This window comes from Chionomys nivalis, chromosome 1, assembly GCF_950005125.1.
Source record: "Chionomys nivalis chromosome 1, mChiNiv1.1, whole genome shotgun sequence".
Lineage (NCBI taxonomy): Eukaryota > Metazoa > Chordata > Mammalia > Rodentia > Cricetidae > Chionomys > Chionomys nivalis.
Genome location: NC_080086.1, coordinates 142,687,462 through 142,709,998, shown reverse-complemented (window position 1 = coordinate 142,709,998; position 22,537 = coordinate 142,687,462). Strand labels below are relative to the sequence as shown.

The 22,537-nt window shown below is 43.3% G+C and overlaps 1 protein-coding gene across 2 annotated transcripts in view; it reads right to left on the bottom strand.

Moving 5' to 3' along the window:
* Cpvl (carboxypeptidase vitellogenic like) overlaps window positions 1-22,537 on the bottom strand; it is a 108,118-nt gene that overhangs the window by 9,510 nt on the left and 76,071 nt on the right. For both annotated transcript variants that reach the window (XM_057782421.1, XM_057782429.1), the window contains one exon: window positions 18,561-18,743. In XM_057782421.1, coding sequence (XP_057638404.1) covers window positions 18,561-18,743 — 183 coding nt within the window. The remainder of the gene's footprint in view (window positions 1-18,560; window positions 18,744-22,537) is intronic.

Here is a 22,537-nt window from a genome sequence, read left to right as displayed (position 1 = left end):
AAACTCCAACCCAGGATGGACGTAGGCTAGAATCTTCCCGGTAAGCGCACCTGGGGTGCTACACATATGAATAGAAATGGGCCAAGCAGTGTTTAAAAGAATAGAGTTTGTGTGTCGTTATTTTGGAGCATAAGCTAGCCAGGCAACCATGAGCCGGGCTGTGGGAAGAGGCCCGCAGCCCCTACTACAAATCAGATGGGCTGGATTTCAAATACTTGCAGAAAGATGAGAAGGCCTGCTGCCTGCCTGCCCACACCTGCCCCAGGCTTTCTGGGGTAACAGGCAATAAGAAACTTCAAGCCTACCCACCATGTCCCGGCTGCTTGCTTCTACATCAGAGGACTCAGTGTGCTCCAAATCTGACTGTTAGGGAAACTTCAGACAGGGTATTTCAATTTAACTCTATAATTGACCCACAGTCAACAGAGATCCCAGAACCCACAACTGTTCCTGAATCCCAGGGGTTTAGGGTAGAAAGCATGCCAATCATCAAAAGGTTCCTCATGACATTTCCTGAAATAAAACATTTGATCTCTGAGTCCAAAACTGTAAGAAGATGCAGTTCCTTGGTGCAGCAGCCCGCATGGCAGTCACCTCTAACACAACTGGGCCGGGGACCAAGCCTGCCTTCCTCTCCCTCCCATCTCTCCCTCGTTTGTTTTCTGACTCTGTTTAGCATCCCCATAGTGATTTCTGTGACTGTTGGCTATGCTTTGAATCCAAACAACAAAAAGTTACTGTTTAAAAAGCAAACCCCATTCTTTCTTGTTACTGAAATATCATTAATTTTTAAAACCCATTCTCCATGTGGAGATAATTCCTTAAATGTTAGATTTCTTAGTATTTATTCACTTCCCATTTAATGAAATGGTTCTCTTTCAAATTTCAATAGATTATTAAAAACCACTCAACAGATAAGAGAAAATTATACATTGTTGCCTAGCTGTAATACATCAATAAATAGATCTGTTAGTCAATGTATATTTTAAACATACACTAAATTAGTTCCCAGAGTATTAACTCAATGCAATTTGGACAGCTTAATTTGGAAGCATTCTTTTTATGCTAAGTGGTCCTGGCTAATGAAATAGAGCCATGTGAGTTAAGAAGGCTGCTGGAAAACACTTAGAGTCAAATTGGGAGTAGCTATTGTTTATTGTTTCCTTTGTTTTCAGGAAGCAAGCCTTGTGGATTTTTTTAAGTTAAGGAAACCAAACAAAAATAAAGAATCCAGCCTTTGAACGGAGAGGATGCTGTCCTCAGCCGCAGGATAATCAAGCAAGTTCTTTCATAACTCCGTGTTCAAGAATAGTCTTTGGGGCTGGTTTTGTTTTTTGTTTTTGTTTTTGTTTTTTTTCCTCTTAGGGAACACAGAAGGGAAATAGTCTATGGCTGAAATAATACAACCCTTGGTGGGAAGAGAATTGTTCTGATTTCTTCATTATCTCTGCATGTCTAGTCTATTGCCTAGAAGATGCATTGCCCTATCTAAGTGCTGAGAAGCCATCATCTTCACTGGGAAACGTATTTAAATGCACGCATGTGTAGGAGAGGAGGTGTGAGAGAGGGAGAAGGGAGGGGGAGAGGAGATAGGTCTAAGGATGAAAACGAAGCCAGTTTGACTGGAATCCATTGAATATTCACTCAGTCCCAGGGACTATGGTAAAGGGTGTGCAAATGGAGCCATGTCGTATTATTTCAGTCTCAAGGGGCTTGGTGTCCATCAGAAGCGGACCATCACGGTGCCCAATGTGGTACATGCAATAGGGGGTGTACCTAATCAAAGTCGCAGAGAAAGAGCTATGCAGAGGGGCAGAATCAAGGAAGGCTTCCTGGAGAGAGCATGGGAACTGAGTTTTAATGAGCCAAGACTGGGGTGAGTATTTCAGCAGCCAAAGCAAGTTTCTTTTCAAGTAGGTGCAGGAACACTGTGGGGCTTGCTAGGCTCATGTGAGGAGTGACATGGTGTCACGGTGTCATGGTGTGTTGCTTTTCATCTCAGGGTTCTAACTGTGCCGTGGTGGGGGTGGGGGGATTGAGGCCTGAGCAGGTATCCTATTAAACCAAGGGAATTGGTAAGAGGGTAAGAGGCTTTAAACAAGGAAAAGACATGACCAGACTTGTGTTAGCAGCAGCTAAGGAACTGCTGGGAAAGGAAAGAAGTGAACAATAGGAATTTCAGACACAAATCCAGAACGCTCTTAAGTGGCACCATTTAGAACACCGCCACAAGGCAGAAGCGAGTTTCACTTGGGAATTTTCAGTGTGGGAAAGCCCACATGGCTTTCTGATGCTCCCCTAAACACTGCACTATTTTTATTGCTTTGTATGAATGCAGTGTTGTGCTTTTTAAGTAGTTCTCTGGGGTTTCTATGCCAAGCACTGGGGAATGAATCGAATCAGGCCAATGGGCAGGAGACTAGAGAGCAGATGTGAGAGCTGCCAGCTGAGGAGCGGATGTGGGGGGAGCTGACGATGACGACTCCCCTTAAGTTCCTGGTAAGATTTGGGGCAAGGCAGAATCATGGCAGAGCAAACCCGCTGAATCATGTCTTCTCCCTGTCTGACGGACAGGTGATGAAAGTGGAAAGATTCCGAGAGAGAAAAGAGTCAGGTTCTCTCTGCTGTTGCCTAAGGCTGGGCGGTAGCTGCAAGGCACAGCGGAAAACTGGAAGTTTGACTAGTGGTCTGTTAGTAAAGAGGCACTGGTTGGTGAAGTTAAGTTGAGAGGTGCTGAAGGAACGTATTTCTGACTTTCTTCCCTTGAAGTCAACTTCAGCAGGGTATTATGTACAAATAAACCCACAACTGATGCATCCTGGAGACATGGGCATGCCACGGTCAGTGCAGAGGGTGGGGACCAGAAAAGAGGACAGCAGGAAGGAAGAGTGACAGAAAACTAACCACGAACAATAAGACACAGGAAAGACGCAAAGGCCTCCCTCAACTACCCAGCCCAGGTAAGAAGAGAAAGATATCAAGGAAAAGGACACCACGTTCAATAACCCAACCTCTTAGGCATCAAAGACCGAATCCATGTAGAAGACACACGTTATTTAGTCATGTTAACATAGGCACAAAGAGTTGTGGGCAAGAATGTTCACAGTTAGACCAACTGTAGGTGCAGAGTCTTAGGAGCCCTGCCAGGGCCTACCAGCAGTGGATGGGTTATAATGCAACCACATCGTGTAGTGCAAAAGAGCAGCACTGGGCACATCAACACCCGCCAGTACAGGCTGGCACAAAGCTACGTCATCTCAAAACACACACTGAGTACTTCCTTTATGTGAAACTAAGCACAAAAGGAGCCGAATGTATATTTCTAGAGAACATATTGTATATATTATATATGTGTATATATATATATATACATATATATAAAGGATTATTAATATAAATGAGCAAAGGAAGAGAATGATGAACTCAAAACCCAAGACATTTCCTCCTAGGGATAGTAGGTTGGGGAAGGAACAGGGAAGGCCAAGATACCAGAATGCTGGATTTCTTAATGCTGGCAAGGATAATGGCTTTTCACCTCTCATCCGTCTCACCCTTGTGCAAACGGTACCACTGAGTATGCATTTGATATTTAGTTTTAGGAGAGAAAAAGAAAAACTACCTATTGATGCAGCCAGGTACACAGCAAGGAATCCATAGGAAATTTAATCTGCAATCTGAAGAGCTTCTCTCTTCCCCCAGCACAGCGAGGAAGAGGTCAGCCCCTCCCCCTTTGACACAGTGGGTGGCGAGGACACAGAAAAGGACTACAATGGAAACAAAGGCTGGAGCTGGAAGTCCCCTTGCTGCACAGCAGCTCCAGGAAGGCAGAACCGCCAGAACCTAAACCTCGGGACTCTGGCCGCTGTGTAAAAAAATAAATATTAGGAACAAAAATAAATAGTGAGATCTCTGCGCTGGAGAGGCCAGGCCCAGGAAGCGTGCTCTCTTGTTGTGAAGCTTGCTTGCTGCTTGCTGCAGCTAAACTCCTCCATTCCCCTTCTTTGTCTCCATCGGTTAGGAATTTGGTACAAATGAAAAGAAAATTAAAGGCTGGGTGCTCTTCATGTATTGTCAACAGGGATGTTTCGGATCATACACAGCTGGACCAGGAGGGACTCAGGGCTTTGGCATCAGGCCTGGCGGTGCACATCTGTAAATGCAGCACTGGTGAGGCCAGAGGAAAGGAAGGTGGGGGCCAGTGTGGGCTGCAGAGTGAGGCCCTATCTCCGGATAAACAACGAAAACAGAAAGGAAAAGCAATAGCTCAACTTAGACAAAATCAATGGCAAACATCACCTCAGCTGTTCCTACTTCTAATGCCACAGGGAAGCAATAACCAGACACAGCTCTAGGTCAACCTGATAAACATTACGGAAGTAATTTAATCATCTGACCTTTTAACACGATATCAGTGTGTGACCCCATGAACACGGGGAGAGCTTCCTGTCCAGCAAAAACAGATTAATGCAGGAGAGGCTGCTACAAAGACAAGGAGCAGATGCCACATGGTCACCAGGTGTTCAGTAATTAGTAAGCCTTAGCTGCATCATCATAGAACCTAAACGTCTGTGAGTCTTTCCTTTTCTTTTAAAAACTAAATAGTGAATGTATAGTCAGTAGTAATAACACTTGTGAGAGGGAAAACAGATTATCCTTGCCAGCAAGTTTAAGAAATCTAATGTGTCACAGGTCAGGAACCCCCTGAACAGGCTAAATAACTTGCCCAAAGTCACACTGCCAAGGACAAGAGCAGGGACCCAATCAGGCATAGCATGGTTTGGATAGGAAGTATCCCTCAAAACGTCCACGTGTTGAAGGTTTTGTTCCTGGTTGATGAATCAAATCTTTGGACAAGTGATGGATCATTGGGGCTCAGATCTAAACAAAAGATTAACCTACTGAGGAGCAGGGAATCTGATGGTACCATTGAGAGGATGACCAGTGAGAGGAAGCAGGTTACTGGGAGCATGCCATAGAAGGAGACGTCTCAGCCACTGTCCCATGCTCTGAGTCTATGCTTCCCAAAACTCTACAATGTATGCCCCCTCTCACATGTTCTACCTCACCACAGGCCCGCAGTGACAGGGCCAAGTGGTATGGCCCAAAATCTCAGAAGCAGAGAAACAAAACGTTGCTCCTCAAATAGTTTCTCTCAGATATTTGTTATGAGGAACATGAACACATTGTGTTTGTCCTTTTAATCCCCCCCTACGGTGTTAGCAGAATATGCAGGAATCAGGAGAAGTAGGTAGGAGCACCAGGGTAATAATTTATTTACTAGCTTAGCTCACAACTTTTCAGCCTTTGGTCATGAAATCTAGGCTGTGATTTGGGTTTGGGAGACTCTATATATTATTTCAATAATTCAAAACAATCTAACACATGGGTCCCTAATCTTTTGTGTGTGGGTGTCACAGGCCCCTCTGTCTATCTGATACAGGCATAATGTTTTAAAATGGGGAGGGGGTGAGCTTTAGTGTCTGCAGGGAATTGATTTCAGAATCCCCTAGGGATAACAAAATCTATGCATGCTCAGCTCTCTTGATATGAAAGTGTGGTTATGGCCAATATCATCTATGTACACATGTCTGAACATGCTAAATCACTTTCAAATTAGTCAAAAATACTGCCATTCTCCTTTTTTTCACTTCTGTGACCAAATACCTGACAAGAAGAAACTTAAGAAAGATTTATCTTGGCTCACAAGTTTGTGGATGGTTAAATCATGGCAATAGGGCTTGCTCCCTCCCCTGGCAGTCTCGGCTTGTCATAATGACATCTCCTCAGAGCAGAAAGCAGGAGAGCTGAAAGCCCTCAAGGCCACCTAGCAACCTTCTAAAACAGCACCTCCATCCCATCAACCAGTGCCCTGGATTGTAGAGCACGTTCCCCCAGAATCATAACCCTCCCTCCTGAAGGAGGAAAGGGCAGACACAGAGGTGGAAACCAGGCCTCAAAGATCGAGTACCCTTCCCCAGCAGCATAAAAAAGAATAAAATCCAGACTCCCAGACTGAGGAGTTGCCTGCAGGATGCTCAGAGAGCATCAGGGGTGCACTTTGGGAGCTAGTACCCATGCTGGTGTGAGATTTCTGGCCATGCAGCTCCTTTGGAGTCATCCCTGCCTAGAAATCATGCCTCGCCCACATTGCTGTTAGCAACTCCAGTAGGAAAAAGCTTCTTGTTTCAACAAATTGGTCATTGGCTTAGTAATCACATTGGTCCATAGTAGAGTTCCCTCTGGTGTGTGTGTGTGTGTGTGTGTGTGTGTATGTGTGTGTGTGTAGCATCTTCCCAGGAAAAGTCAACATATTCAAAACATAAATCTATGGGGGCCACTTCAAAGTCAAACTATTGAAACCAATAGAAAGTAAATGATATATACATAATTATACTATATTATATTGAACTTGCATAAGAAAAATTGTCTCCATGTTCTATGCAGATGCAGCCATCATAACCACATTTTGATCTATGTTGAATTCACAGATGTGGAACCCATGGACACAGAAACCCAACTATACACACATGTGCATGCGCATGCATACACACATACACACACACATTTATAGATCACAAATGAAGCTATTACAACGAAATAATCAATATGGTAAAACATAAATTTGAATTACAATGTGTGTATATATATATATATATATATATATTCTATTAGTTTAATCTGAAACCACTGGGTCTAGCAAGGCTATAACTCTAAAGCTCTTCCTTCTAGCAAGGTAGCAAAAGCATTGCCAGTGCTGCTGTAACTTTTTGCCTACATTCAAAACAAAAGGAAATGCCGAATTCCATAATTCATAATGGAAGGAAATACTATCTCAGCAAAAGGTTAGTAAAAATAAAGTTTTTTTTTTTTTATAAGTTCAGTGACCTCTTGAATCCTAACCATATTCGTCCTAGGCTATGAGACTTTGTTGAATGACTGAGTTAACTGAGACATTAAGTTTACTCATTGAAAGACGACACAGATTAAAACAATAGGCTTTCCCCCGCCTTGGGCATAGAATTCTATCAATTCCGTATAGTATTTGACCAACAATGGATAGAAACGAATTCTCTGTGCCCAGTGGCCAGTGCTTTTGTTGAGAACCCACACTCTGGATGGTATTTAAAGCAGATACTGCCCAAAATAATCCTTTCTCTGTCAGAGAAGGACAGACACATCACTATCTCAGATCAATGCAGAGCCAAGCCACATAGCCGCAGCCCAGAACGAAACGGCTAGCTTTTGAGAAACGAAGCCGACACTTTGAATAAATAAAAGGTTTTCTACAACTCTAAGTTGCCAGCAGTCTCCCAGTGACTTGAGAGAACAAGGTCTGCTTGTAAACCGACAATGAACGGCAAGAACAGGAGTCGAAAATTTAGCTTAAGCTTTTGGCTGAAGATTTTGGCGCATCCAGGCTGTAGCAGCAGACTCTACTGAGGGGAGAGCCATCTCCAAATCAGATACTCTGATCAGTGGCTGTTTTTTTTTTTTATGGGTAGAGCTGTGCTCTCTGATTTCTGACTGGAAACCTGGTCAGAAAAATCAGTTAGAATTTCACAATGCCCTTGTGAATCAGAGGACGTTTGCATAGGCATGAGCCACAGGAGGCTCTTGCAAGAGGAAGGCCAGGGCAATGCCAGCAGGAACAAAAGACAGCATAGTTTCTACATTCAGATTATTGGCTGTCCTTTGCCCCAAGAAAAATCTGGCCTTTCTCTGGGGTTTTCTTGATGAAGACAGCGCAGCAGAAAACAGCCTTGTGGCGTTTAAGTGGCGACCTTAAAAAAGAACGTGACAGCCTCAATCTGACTGACCCGCTACCATGCTGCAATGAGGTCTAGCTAGGATACCACCTAGATGGCCCCAGACAAAGAAAGAGAGAGAGAGAGAGAGAGAGAGAGAGAGAGAGAGAGAGAGAGAGAGAGAGAGACCCAAAGAGGGGACCATGCTGCGAGTCCAACTTTAGCCAAGCTCCAGCTGGATACAGCTGTGTGTGTGACCTCAGCCTACCCGGCCTGAATCAAAACCCCCAGCCCAGTCCAGTCTGTCCACATCCTTGTGAGAAATAACAAACTATGGCCTTGCAGTCCTGAGTTTTAGAGGCACTTGTCATTACACAGTAAATAACAAAAAAATAAAAATGTTTTCTGATGCATCTTAGCCAGTTTTTCATCCCGAGAGATCAGGGTTCCTAACTTACAATCTAAGAAGTGAACGGCCAAGGTCCAGTGCATCTTTCTTTGTGTGTTAAGTTACCTTTTATTGGCATTCGGAAAAGGGTTCATTATTACAACCTTCATACATACATCGTATTATACCTTGCTTACGGGAATTCTCCCCACACCCGGCACTAATCCATCTTTCTAAAGCATATTTAAGACAAAATGTGTACTAGAGCTTGGACAGATTGCATTTCACACAAACCAAGGAAGACAGCTTCCTATCTGGTCTTATACAAACTACCAGATCCCACTGTCTTGTTTTAGAAACCTGAGAATAGCCATGGGCATTATCATAATTAGCAGCCAGGCTAATTATGGTGACACTTCTGTCAAGGGATACAGCCATTGGAGGTCTTCATCTGGATGTCGCCCACTGAGCCTTTCTCAAGAGGATACTCGCTATGACCTGCTCCCATTTGATAACTGAGTGGCTGGAATATTTTGACCTGCGAGGAACATCCTGATGAAAATCCTCTCTCCGGAGCTCCCTTCTGGTTTGTCTGGCCTGAATCTTATTTTTTATTTTGTCCTACCTTCTTACTTCTACTACCATTGATTCCTAGTCCATAATCCCTAAAGTCCTTAACGCCTGCTTTTGGAAACCCTAACTGCAGCTTCCATGTTGTTTTGGGAGGAGGTAAGTGTAGCAGACTGCTGTGGGACAATGGTCTGTACCCTGTCACTTGTATTTTAAATGAACACTGATTGGCAGGAAGTATAGGCGGGGCAACCAGGCAGGAAGTAGAAGCAGAGCAATGAGAATTGTGGGAAAAGGGAAGTTTCAGTCTGCTAGTCATCACCCAGACACAGAGAAAGCCAGACACAGAGTAAGCAAGATGTGACTGCCTTGCCGAAAAAGGTACCGAGCCATATGGTTAACACAGACAAGAATTATGGGCTAATACAAGTTATAAGAATTAATAAGAAGCCTGAGCTACTAGGCCAATCAGAACATAATTAATGTGTGATTTCCTTGGGACTTAACAACTGCAGGAACAAGGCAGGACAGAAACCTCAGACAACAGCAGACTGCTGTATTCTTGTTTTGTGCCCACAATTGTATCAACAAATCAACAAATTGTCCTGGGTCTGGGAAACAGAGACATAGACCCATAGAGTCAGGGAACACCTCTCTACAGAAGGCAAAAGAGCTGGGGGAAAGGTGGGGACAAAGATCTTTCTTAAACAAAGACTGTAACAAAGCCAAGATACATTTCTGAGCACTAATCTCTATTTGGTGATGTATATTTGATTTAAATGTTTGTCTTTGTTCAATGTTTTTGAAGATTGTCTCGTCTTCTCTCAACTTATCAAATGTTTGGATTTTCTATATCGCTCTTTGCCTACTTTTATCATGTCAGCACAACCGACTGCTTGCTGAAGACCTTTCTGGGGTCAGCTGTCCATAACAATCTCTCACACTGTTTAAAATTATAAAACAAAACAAAAAAATCAATAAAATTGTCACCAGCTAAATACAGGCATGGGGCTTTGTTATTCCCTGGATAACTCTCCTTGGGGCATTCAAATCCTCAGTTGACTTTTCTCTCCATTTAAAGACCATTCAGTGGCCATCCTCTCCTACTTTTCTGAAATATGTGTGGTCACAAAAAACAAACTAAAGTTAAAGTTAGTTTTCAAACAGTGCAGCTGGAGTTTTTTGTAGCTATTACTTTCTGTCTGCAGGTTCTGCCCTCTCCCTCCTCCTCCTAAGAAGTTCCCTTGCCTTTAGGGAACAAAGTCATCTCTGTGGTCTAGATGTACTGCCAAGTGCTATGGATGCCACCACTGCACAGGCACCCCATGGGCAGGCATGTATCCTTGAGCCTGCTGACCAGAGTGTTCCAGCCCACTCTGCCTCACCATCCCTAAAGCATTTAAGCTCACTGTGGTGAAGTGGGAAGATCAGATGTGGTGCCTAACATTACCTATTCGAAGAGTCTTCCGAGCCTTGAACAAGCTTCTCAGGTGATGCTTGTGGTTCCTCATTTACAAATGATGAAATATATATTACCACAGATTACAGAGTAGCAACAAGGACTCCATAGAATCAAGGATAGAGATGTACATGGCAGGCCACAGCCCAAGGGCTCGCTAGTGCAGGAGCATTGTCAACCATCCTTGGCATCTCTCTTGACCCTTGCCACATCCCAACAGAACAACTGTTCTTACTCTGAGTTTGCAGAATAGGTAGTAATGGCCAAACTGATTTCAAACCAGGTTTCTCTAATTCCAGTCTGCCTTGTGCTCACTAACCACGGGACCTCCAACAGGCCCACTCCAGAGAGTCAAGCTCTCAGCCCCTATGCTCTTTCCCTTTCTGTCAAAGGGCAGGACATGCTGGAGAAGCCCCTGAGACTGTGGCAGACCACATGTCTGAGGGATCAGTGGGGCAAATGTCCTCTGGGGTCAGGCATAAGCTTGGCCGGTGTTGTACTGCAGGGGCTGGCGATTCTTGTAACAGCTGAGAGGACAGGCACGCTAGCATGCTTCTAAACCTCATGAGCTTCTAAGGTGACAAGAATACACAGTAAGCAACATCTCTACCAGGGAAGCTGTCCTTATGGCTTGGTCATTAAAGCTCCATCTCCATCTCTACTTAGAGCTGAGAGTCAAGTATCAAGCCGGCAATCTCATACAAGTGGTGAAGTGTATTCTCACAGTAAAGTTCCTACCAGGACACCATTTCCAGAGCCTCCCTGGCCTAAATTCATCCCACTACTGCCATTTTAAAGTTTTCTTACAGCTGTAAATACATCCTTAAAATCATTTAGTGATTTCCAACAAACAGAGCATATGTCCTTGACCCCCCCCCACTGAGTCCCCATGACTCCCTTTCAGTCCTCTCCCACCTCTCCCCCAAGCTCCAGACCATGAACATTGTGCTTTGTCCGCCTCAGCTCTCTTATCCAAGTCCCCACTCACATTCTCTCTGATTACTTAGCTACTTCCAGCATTTGTGATTTTAGAAATATCCCAGGTTCCTAGTTACAGCTCTTCCTAACATTGGATGAGGCTGTTCTCACCACCAAGCCAGCTCCACAGCCTTCTTAAACCCAGTGTTCTGTCCACAGGACATCACCTCTGCCTGGGGTTCAGCCAATGCTTTATTTATGGAAGGAAAGTCTACAGTCTCCATTGTCTTCTGGCCAAGGGCACTGCTATGATTCCATCTTTCCGGCAGCAGGTATGAGGTAAGAAACCATGGGATTAGAAGCCAGGACTGTTGGAAAGCCATTTCAGTCTTGGTAAGAAATGGGGATAAAGGGGAAGAAAGAGACTGTGGAGCTTTGAATGAGAATGCCCCTCATGTATATGAGCACTTGATCCCCAGCTGGTGGCACTATTTGAGGAGGTTTAAGTGATGCATCCTTGGTGGAGGAAGTAGGTCATTAGGGACTGACGGGCTTTGCTATTAAAAGCCTTGTGCCATTTCCAGTTCACTTTCTCTGTTTCTTACTTCATTTGAAGATGTGAGCTCTCAGCTACCTGCTGCCATCACCATGCTGGCTAGTGTGATTTCTTTTATGGTTTATTATAAAATAAAACCCAAGAACAAATATTAAAGATCAAACCTTAGATAATCTTAAGTGACCAATGGACACACACCACCATCCTTCACTCCCTGGGTGGAAAAGCCTGAGCAACCTTCTGGCCCTGCCTCTTCTTCCTGGGGGCCTCTCTTTCCTGTGTTGGCCAGAGAACGCCATGATTCATTCTGACCAAATGAATGTGAACCCTGCCCTCTCAAACCAACTCCTGACTCCCTTGGACACTGGACCACAACATAGACAAAATTCCCATAACAGCTGATTGTTTGCTTCCATGCCCCCCTGCAATGATGAACTCTTACCCTTTTGGAATCATAGACCAAATTAACTCTTACTTCTATAGGCCACCATAATTGTGGTGTTTGATAGCAGCAATTGAAAACCAACCGATACAGAGACGGCTTAGCTTCTGGGACTCCACATCTAGACTAGAGTTTACCTGGGTAAACTCTATGTTCTAGTTGTAAAATGCTACTGAGCTGAGATAATCCCTTCTGTGAAACCTAAGCACGCCTCTGGGTACTGATACTGAAAATGTAAAGCACAATACCAATGACTGGCTGCAATCAGATAAATTTGATTTATTGATTATATAAAACTCATATTCACAGAATTCTCACTCAGTAAAACCTAACAGAAAATGAAAATAGACAGGAAATAGACAGGTAATCCAAGCTCTTATTTCAATGTTTACATGGAGAATAATTAGTGTCAATAAATATTTTCAGTAAAGAGTCAAAAATGGAAATGAATAAATTATTTTCTTCAAGACATTTAGCTTAATGAAGTTTAAAATAGAAACATGTTCCTTAAGCAGTTCACCAGTGTGACTAGAATCCTGATGAAATTTTATACATTTTTCACCTCATTGCACTCCCAGCCCTGGGGGCAGGGACCCTTGGGGCTAGGTCTCATAGTCTAGGCCTGTGGTCCCTGGCTACTTGGAAACAGGCCTGAGGGTCACAAGTTTAAGGACAGTCACAGCAATGTAGTGAGACCCTGTCTCAAAATAAAAATAAAAAGGGCCAGGGGCATAGTTTAGATGCACAACACTTGCCTAGCGCTGAAACAAAGACCAGCAAAGCATCCTGTAGCTGGAACGATGATTCGATGATGTCAGCACAAAATGGCCTGCACATGGCAGGGTAGTGAAAATGAATGCAGATCACCAACTGCCACATTTGGAAAAGGACTAGAGAGAGTGCAAACACTGTGGCAGCTGGGTGGCTTTTACTTGGCCATGTTTAACAACAGCCAGTGAAAAGGGACTAAGATTCTGTGATCCAGAGATAACATCAGGAAGAACCCAGGGTAATGCTAGTATAGAGGCTGCCTTGATCTTGGTGGAAACCTATCCTGGGGATTGCACATTACACATAGTGTATTTCCCTCCCTCCTCCCTTCCCTCCCTGTCTCTTCCTCTCCTCTTTCATTTTGACTTCCAACTTCTTTCTTCCATGTGGCAATAGATAGATAGGGAGATAGACAGACAGACAGATAGATGATAGATAGATAGATAGATAGATAGATAGATAGATAGATAGATAGATAGACAGATAATGCTCCCAAAGGCTTGCTTATAGGTCATTCTGATAGCTGCATTTTCTCAATTGTCATTCCCTCTTCCCAGATGACCTTAGATTATATCAAGTCAGAAAAAAAAAAAAAAAACCAGAAAACCAATTAGTGGTAGTTTGAAAGAAAATGGTCCCCAAAAGAAGTGCCACTATTAGGAGATGTGGCCTTATTGGAGTAGGTATGGTCTTGTTGGAGGAAGTGTGTCACTGTGGGGGTGGGCTTTGAGGTCTTTATTTAAAGTTTCACTCAGTGTGACAGTCAGTTGATTTCCTGTTGCCTCTGAGTCAAGATGTAACTGGAGTTTGTGCTTTCATTTCTCAGCCTCCCAGTCCCAGGTAATCACACAGAAACTTATATTAATTACAAGCTGTTTGGCCTATTAGCCCAGGCTTATTATTCACTAGCTCTTACAACTTAAATTAACCCATTTCTATTATTCTATATCTTACCACGAGTCTTGTGGCTTGTTAGCTTACATCTTGCTTCTCCAGCAGCTGCTTCTTTCTCTCCTAACCCTGCCTTCTTTCTCTCTCTATCTCTGCTTGGATTTCCCAACTATCTATATTCTATCCTGCCATAGGCCAAAGTAGGCTTTTTATTAACCAATGGTAATAAAACATATTCACAACATATAAAGGGGTATCCCACATTAATGTAGGGCTCTCAGCTCCAACACCACTTCTGCCTGCACATTACCATGCTCCAAGATGATAATGGAATGAACCTCTGAAACTGCAAGCAAGCCACCCCAATTAAATGTTTTCATCTATAAGAGTTGCTATGATCATGGTGTTTCTTCAGAGCAATGAAAACCCTATCTAAGACACGACTCAGTGATAGCAACAACAAAGATGCCTAGATTAATACCTTGTAGGTTCAAACAGTAGAACCTGCTGGAAAACAGCACAGAGGACAACTTGAAAGGCGTTAAACAGAACAAAATACAAACCACCTCAAAGCAGCAGCAAAACAGCTAATGTGTGACTCCTCATCACCAGGGTGCAGGAGAGGACCAACATCACAGCCTCAGGAGCTCAGGGAAAACAATTAATTATCCCATCACATGAGACATGGATTTCACAATGTGTACAGTCAAAACCAGCTTCCCATTGCATGCCACACAGCCACCCAATCAACAGCAGCTTCTCATTGCATGCCACATAGCCATCCAATCAACGGCAGCCTCCCATTGCATGCCACACAACCACCCAATCAACAGCGACCTCCCATTGCATGCCACACAACTGCCCAGTCAACAGCAGTCTCCCATTGAATGCCACACAACCACCCAATCAACAGCAGTCTCCCATTGCATGCCACACAACCACCCAATCAACAGTGGCCTCCCATTGCATGCCACACAACCACCCAATCAACAGCGACCTCCCATTGCATGCCACACAACTGCCCAATCAACAGCAGTCTCCCATTGAATGCCACACAACCACCCAATCAACAGCAGCCTCCCATTGCATGCCACACAACCACCCAATCAACAGTGGCCTCCCATTGCATGCCACACAATCACCCAATCAATGGCAGCCTCCAATTGCATGCCACACAACCACCCAATCAACGTCAGCCTCCCATTGCATGTCACACAACCACCCAATCAACAGCGACCTCTCATTGCATGCCACACAACCGCCCAATCAACAGCAGCCTCCCATTGCATGCCACACAACCACCCAATCAACGGCAGCCTCCCATTGCATGCCACACAACCACCCAATCAATAGCAGCCTCCCATTGCATGCCACACAACCACCCAATCAACGGCAGCCTCCCATTGCATGCCACACAACCACCCAATCAACAGCAGCCTCCCATTGCATGCCACACAACCACCCCAATCAACGGCGGCCTCCCATTGCACTAGACACAGCCTTTCCAATCAAAGGTGAAATAACAGCACTTAAAAGACAAAAATAGAGAATGTGTTGTCAGCATGCATTTCTAAAATAAATGCTAAAGAAGATTCCCCCCACCCCGAGGGGAACAAGAAATGCATTGAACGTGATGGCAGCAGGCAGGTTAAACATGTAGTGAATTCTCAGTGAGTGCTGGTTGGTTCAAAGGTGTAAATAATGCCTGTTTAAACCAGATATAGGATTGTTTTATTAATAGCAAAAAACAGCAGAGTAGGTAAAAGCTAAAATAATCTGAGGTTCTCACATTTGTCTGGAAAATAGTAAAACTCTTATTTATATTAGCATTAAGTAAGTCTAGCATTCATATTAACTAGTACTATTATAATACAATCTCAAAAGAATGATAGTTCACAGATTAATTAATGAAGATAATAAAATGACATAAAACTCTGAGGAGTTAAAACTAAAAAGGAGCAAAAATATAGACTCAACAAAATAAATAGAAAACATGTAAAGAGACAGTAGGACCTAAAAAAAGAAATCAGTAATTACATCATGTGCAAATGTATGACTCCAAATCTAGAATATTGTCAAGAAGCACACACACACAATAAAAACCATTATATTGTGCAAAAGAAACATATATTAAATATGATGCTATAAAATGACAGACGGGAATGCTGAGAAAAAGAAAGGCCTACCCCATGAATACTTTCCAAAGAAACTTGGTACAGTTACACTATCAGTCAAGTTGACTTTAAGATGAGATGGCATCACTACAAGAGTATAGTTCATAAGAAAGAAAGATTTAGTGTCAGGAATATATAACAAGGATCAAGGATTCTATGGCTATATGCAGTGAACAGCACTAAGTAAACAGAAAAATAGAACAATCTTCAATCATAGTGGGAGATTTTAACAGATCTTTAATGTCAGCTATGTGGTAATAAGGGGTAGAGGGGGAAGACAGAGAGGCAGATAGAAGCGAGAGACTGAGACAGAGAGGAGAGAGAGAAAGAGAGAGAGAGACAGAGACAGAGACAGAGAGACAGAGAGCTGTTTTACCCAGCTATATAGCCCATGAAGCACAATGACTTTCAGGGTAAAATAATCCAAGGATGTGAGAGTGGGTTTCTCTTGGGTTAACCAGCAGCTATTTAATTGGACTTAAAGCCCACTCAACAAGAGAAGATTTATGCCTAATTTTATAAACTTAGCCAACTACCCAAGGATGGTGAGGTCATAGACCATAGAGAAGAACCTGCAACTGCCAATTCTCTAAGGTATCATAGTTACCAACTACATTCTAAATATCTTTCCTTATATCCACAGAGAAGTGTATCATCGACCCCTCATCAAAGAAACTTCTTTGTGTAGCAGACAGAGAAATCACAGAAATTCGTACCTGATCAAATAGAGAGAACAACTGACTCTGGGGTGCCCATTGACGACACAACCACTACACCTAAAGTTCAGGGAACACTGTAGAAGAGGGCGTGGAAAGATTGTAGGCACCAGAGGACCAGAACATCTGCTTCCAGGCAGTATCTTCTATATAAGACAGAGAGGTACACCCATGAAATTAACAATATGGTCACCTAAACAAGACTCACACAATGATAATGCCAGTTGACATTCCAACAGAGATAGAGGAAATCTCACAAGGCTCCAATCCTGATGAAAGGCTACGCAATTCATGGCTGATGAGAGAGGGTAAATGAGTCTTCTCCAGGGATGAGCCCTCCGTTATGTTATCCAGCCTCATGAAGTCAGCCTTAAATATATACAGATAAGCAATACTAAGTGGCCTCAACTATAACTGTGTATACATATGTGTGCATGTGTATGCATACCAATAATAATTGAAGAAGAAGAGGACAGAAATTTGAGAGGGAGTTGAGGGATGCAGGAGTTGTGTGGGAAGGGTGGAAGTGATGTAAATTCTCAAAATAAGAAGCATAAAAATGGTTTCTTAAAAGACCTTGATTGACATAAAAAGCATTACAACTAACAACTGAAGAGTACAATTGCTTTAAAAGTATACAGGGAATGTTTGCCAAAAATAAGCACTTCAAGGGCCAGAGAGTAAATTTCAGATGGTTGAAATTATAAGGGATATGTGGGCTTTTAAACCGCAAAGCTACAATAGAGTAGATTCCCTTCAGTTTATAATAAATGCAAGGATGGAAGAATCAAAATGATTTAAAATTAAGTACTACACTTTAAAATAACACACCGGCCAAAGGGGATAAAATACGATGGAAATTATGAATGCTTTAGTTCAATATAATGAATTTTGTGTACCTTTAAAACCAAGACTAACATACATGTAACATACATTGAGTGCACACATAAAGTGAAAACAAAAGCTTTGATTCTGAGCCTCTGTCTTAAAGATTTAAAAAAGACAGCAAATAACTCACAATAAAGATAACATGATAAAAGTGCAAATAATAAAATAAAAATAACAAAAACACATGGAGAAATCAACAACGGCAAAAGTATTTGTTACTTGAAATCAGTAATAACTTAGTTATGGCTCAGGCAAGAGAAAAATAAGTTACTGATATTTTAAGAACACCAAGCTCTTAAGAGGAATTAATGAAAGTTACAGGAGCCTATAAATTCTAAACGTTAGATGAAACAGACGAGCTTGTGAAAAAGCTAAAGCCTATCATAATGTTTTCTTAGAAACAGAAAAAGTTGATTAACCTCCCCTTACAGAAATGCAATCTGCGATTTGAAGCCTTCGCTTAAGGAAACCTTCAGGCAAGATGGCCTGGGTCATGCAAGTCCCTAACACTGAAAGGTATTACTGACCACAGGAAAGGGAGAAGATGCTTACGTGGTAGGAAGTCCACAAAGGACTGTTTCAAATCTCAAAGAGTAAAGAAAGTGAGGGCAAAAGGAAATTCCAAGAGTAACACTTAAGCCCTGAGTAGAGCTCATTCCGCAGGATCAGCTAGGGAGAGAGCTTGTTCTAACTAGCTCTCTACATCCCTTATAAAGACAGGTTCAGAGATGGTGGGCATCTGCATTGAGTCGTCCTCCAATAATTGCCCAAATTCCCTTTGACTTCCAAACAGACTGGGATTTTATCATTAATGATTTGCCACTCTGGACTTTTCCAGTGTCTCATTATGTCTTCAGCAATGCTTAGACTTTTGCCTACCTTGACATCAGTGATCTCTACCTTGAAAATGGGGCCCTCTCTTCTCTGTTTAAGAGGAGGCTGGAGGAGACACATCGTGGCTGTTTTCCTTAGTGGTTTTGTGCTTTGTGTTTAATCCTATCAATCCAGTCCCACGACCTATGTGCCCCAGCTGTTTGCATACCTGGTAGAATTTATCCACTTGTCGCACATAACCAGCCACATCGTTATCAGATTTGAAGATCTTCCAAACCTTTCTTTGTGCCTTTTTGTATTCCTTTGATCCCTTCCAGTTCATGGCCATTAAGGAGCGCTCTGTCAAGGCGGCTGCCACGATAATGTCCAGTTGGCCATTGTAGAGCAGAACCTGAAATGAAGTTCAGTCCTAAGCAAGTATGGAATTCAGAAGGAAAAACAAGGAGCAAACTCAGTGACAGAGGGAGAACCTGCATCAGACAGGGGAACCTGAGATTTGCAGCCAGTGTCCCAAGAGGCTAGGCTAGCAGATCTGAGGCTCACTGTCTTCCAGGTCACCACACACACCAACAACCTGAAAGAAACTCTGCTCCTGTCTCAGCCAATGCATCCTTTCAAGCTTAGTCCATCATAGTCAACAGACATCTGAGTCCCAAAAGATAAGCAAAGAGGCTTTCCCGGACTCTGTACAGCATTCGGTCTTGACCTGAACGGAGACCTTTGGTTGAATCCTCAAATTGGATTTCACGGTGTATGCTATTTCTACCTTGATGATGCTACCTTCTTAAAAGGTTTAAGCAAATCTAAAAGCCCAATGTGTGTGTGTGTGTGTGTGTGTGTGTGTGTGTGTTCATTATATAGGCATGAACAACTCACTTGGCTGACTAGTAAGAGGATATCTTTTAATCGAACCAAGGAATACTACAATTTGCATTTTGCTCTGCTTGGTCCTCCTGTGTCATTTGTAGCAACCACAGCATCTTCAAACAGAAAGATAAACATCTGTTGAGCCTGTGCCACTCTCAAGGCTTCTTGGCTTTACTGTGATGGCCACTTATCCACAGAGAGGAGCATCCTCCCATTCCAGAACACTCTGTTCCCTCCTACATGAATGGTTACCACAGAGAGTGCTGGGCTGGCTTATCTTCTCCAAACACAGCTCACAGTTCACATGTCAAGGGTTTAGAGTTATAGATACTTTCTGTTCCCAGTAACCCTATTTGTCAAATGAACTCTAGGAAAAGAAAGGAAAAAAAAAACGCATTTAGCTATGCTTGTTGAGTCTCTTTATAACCAAGAACTCAAAACCCAACATCTTGTAGCTGATGTATAGGTAAGGGTACCATGATATAGGAATTCTATGGGATGGTGTAAAATCACTTAAGTATTTGGTTGAATCATGAAGTGAAATGGGATGTGCTTATCTTAAAATTGAAATATGAAGGCTGAAAGTCAAAAATAAGCAGTATTACAATTATCTTACTCAATATATATATACAAACACACATATATGAAATGAAAAGTTTGGAAAATAACATGGCTCATTAATTTACAAGGTAGAGACCTGAGCCACTTCCTTTTCTGTTTTCTGTCCTTCTGAGATTGTTTACACGGGGCTAACATGATTATAATTCTCACAAAGCATTGCCACTCTCCCCAATCAAGAGGCTTTCTAGATTCTTCTCAACCTTTGGTTTACTTCCGAGGCTCTGCTTTGGCCTGAGTGGAGGAAACCTTTGGTTCAGTCTTCAGATTAGATAGCAAGTGTTTGCTACATATGTTTCGCTCTCTGCACAGCTTCCTAAAAGGCTTAAATAGCATTAAAATGCCAGGACTTTGCCCCACTTCCAATCCTCGAACAGAGGTGGGATGGGAATCAGGCTAAGATGAAAGAGTCCTGGGCCTCCACCACAGGAACACTCAGCCTTTCATGTCCCTCCGCCCCCGTCACCACCCCCTCTCCTACACAGGAACCCAAATGAAAAAGACCTTGATAGATTTAAGGCCATTTTAAAAGATTTGACTCAACTGAGCAGTAAAATATTTGCATTGTTTATACAAAACACAGCCCCCAAAGCTTCTAATCCTTATGGTCTGTGCAATGCCTCGTACAGCTGTTGGAGCCAAATGGAAACAATTACATGTGATGGGTACCAGTGAACAAGGCTCAAACGCTTCGCCATTCTACGGTGGCCTCATTATGGCTGATTAACAGAGATAATCACGTACAAAGTAATTCTCCTTCCATAGTTCAGTGGAAAGATGCTGATTAATTAGCAGTTCGCCAGGCTGTCTGTTCCTCTGGGCTGTTCATGCCCATGCGATGAGCTATCTTATCCCAGATGTGTCCCTGGACGCTACCTTTTTAGCTTCACCATACCTTAGAAACCAGCATAAGGTTGTTTACTTGTTTTTTTTTTCATTCTTAAGGGACCACGGCAAAAGTCATAGCTTACAGGCTAGTCTGCACAGTATTGCAGCATGCACGTGCTGATCTGAACTGAGACACAGCCCACCTCTGAGCTGCTTCCCTCATCAGCCCAAACTCTTCATGACCAAGAACACCAACACTCTGGAACAAGGTAGCAAGGGCCAAGATGCCCAATCTTGATGTAGAAGACCCAGTTTGGGGGTCAATGAATAGCTTCCCTTTTCAAAGCAAGGCACACACTTTTAATTTCTAAAAGGCACATGAATCAAATCACAAAATAACAGCAAAAGAGAAATTAAATAAATGGTTATGACCCTCGTGGTTGCCAACTTGGCTTTTTGCTAAAGCAGACTTCTGCATGTTCCTATGAGGATGGGTCTAGAGACAACTGGCATCTAGGTGAGTGAGCGGAGTGAGTCAGGAGACACCTGCCCTGAATGGGAATGGTACCCTCCAACAGGTTGGGTGTCCAGATGGAACAAAGAGTCAGCAATGGTGGAAGCCTGTAAGCTGCACGCTCCGTCTTCTTCAGCAGACGCTGTATGTTACTGCCACTTCTCATAGGCCTTCCAGATTCTCCAGGTTTGCAATGCACACCAGTCACTGCCTGGAGTTAGCAGGGGTGGCTTCTTGGTCTTTATCAGGCGACCTCAAGACCGAATGAGTGGGTAAAAGAACTCAGGGTGCAGCACCTGTGAGCTGAGAACTCAGGTGCATGGAGTCCAGACACCATACACGGGTGCCGTTTTCTCGCATCCAGAGAGACACAGAGATCTCAGGGCCCGGCCTGACCCCACAGTCCTGCAGACAATGAAAGATGTGCACACGTACACAGGGCCTGGCTTTTCCCAGACAGGTCAGTGGGAATCTAAGTCCATCTGTCCTAGACCGAGGAGTTTCCCAGGACCATGATTTTCAGAGCTAAGAGCAGGAGAGTCACGCGAGCTTTCCCACCCGTGTGATGGTAATTAAAGTCACAAAGTCTAGAGTCAAAGAGAAGAGAGAGGAGTGGCATTTAGCTACATTTCTGGGTCAACAGTGTATCAAATTGAACAAGCAGCAAGGGGAGACAATTGGAGCTGTTTTCCAGAAATGAACCAGGCAGTGCCCGGAACACCCCAACTCCGGTTCCCCAAGCTCCTGTCTGTCAGCCATGAGGCCAACAAGGAGCACAAGCATTCTTGGGACATTTTCCTTCCCTCTCTGGAGGACTGGAAAAGTGCTTGGTTTTGTTTGATTGTTTGTTTGGTTGGGTTTTTGTTGTTGTTGTTTTTTCAAGACATAGTTTCTCTGTAGCTGTGGAGCCAGTCCTGGAACTAGCTCTTGTAGGCCAGGCTGACCTTGAACTCACAGAGATCCACCTGCCTCTTCCTCCAGAGTGCTGGAATTAAAGGCGTGTGCCAGCACCACCCAGCAGAAAATGCTTGTTGTACAAAAAAAAAAAAAAAAAAAAAAAAAAAAAAAAAATCAAAAATTGCACTCTACTTGTTTATACTCTATAACTGCCGTATTTTTAAACCACGTGCATGCTTTCAACTTGTGTAAAGAATGAGGAAGTGTGCCACAGTTTCACGGCGGCCAGAGGATGCTTGACTTGTTTCATAGTCTGACTGGGGTCGAGTTTTTAGGTCATGTTGTTACAGTGCTGCCATAAAGGAAAACTGTGTAACAGGCAGGGACACTAAGAGCAAACCGGGTGCCTCAGTTTGACAAAGGCTGTGCCTGGGTAAAGAGCCTGCAAACCTCCAAATGCT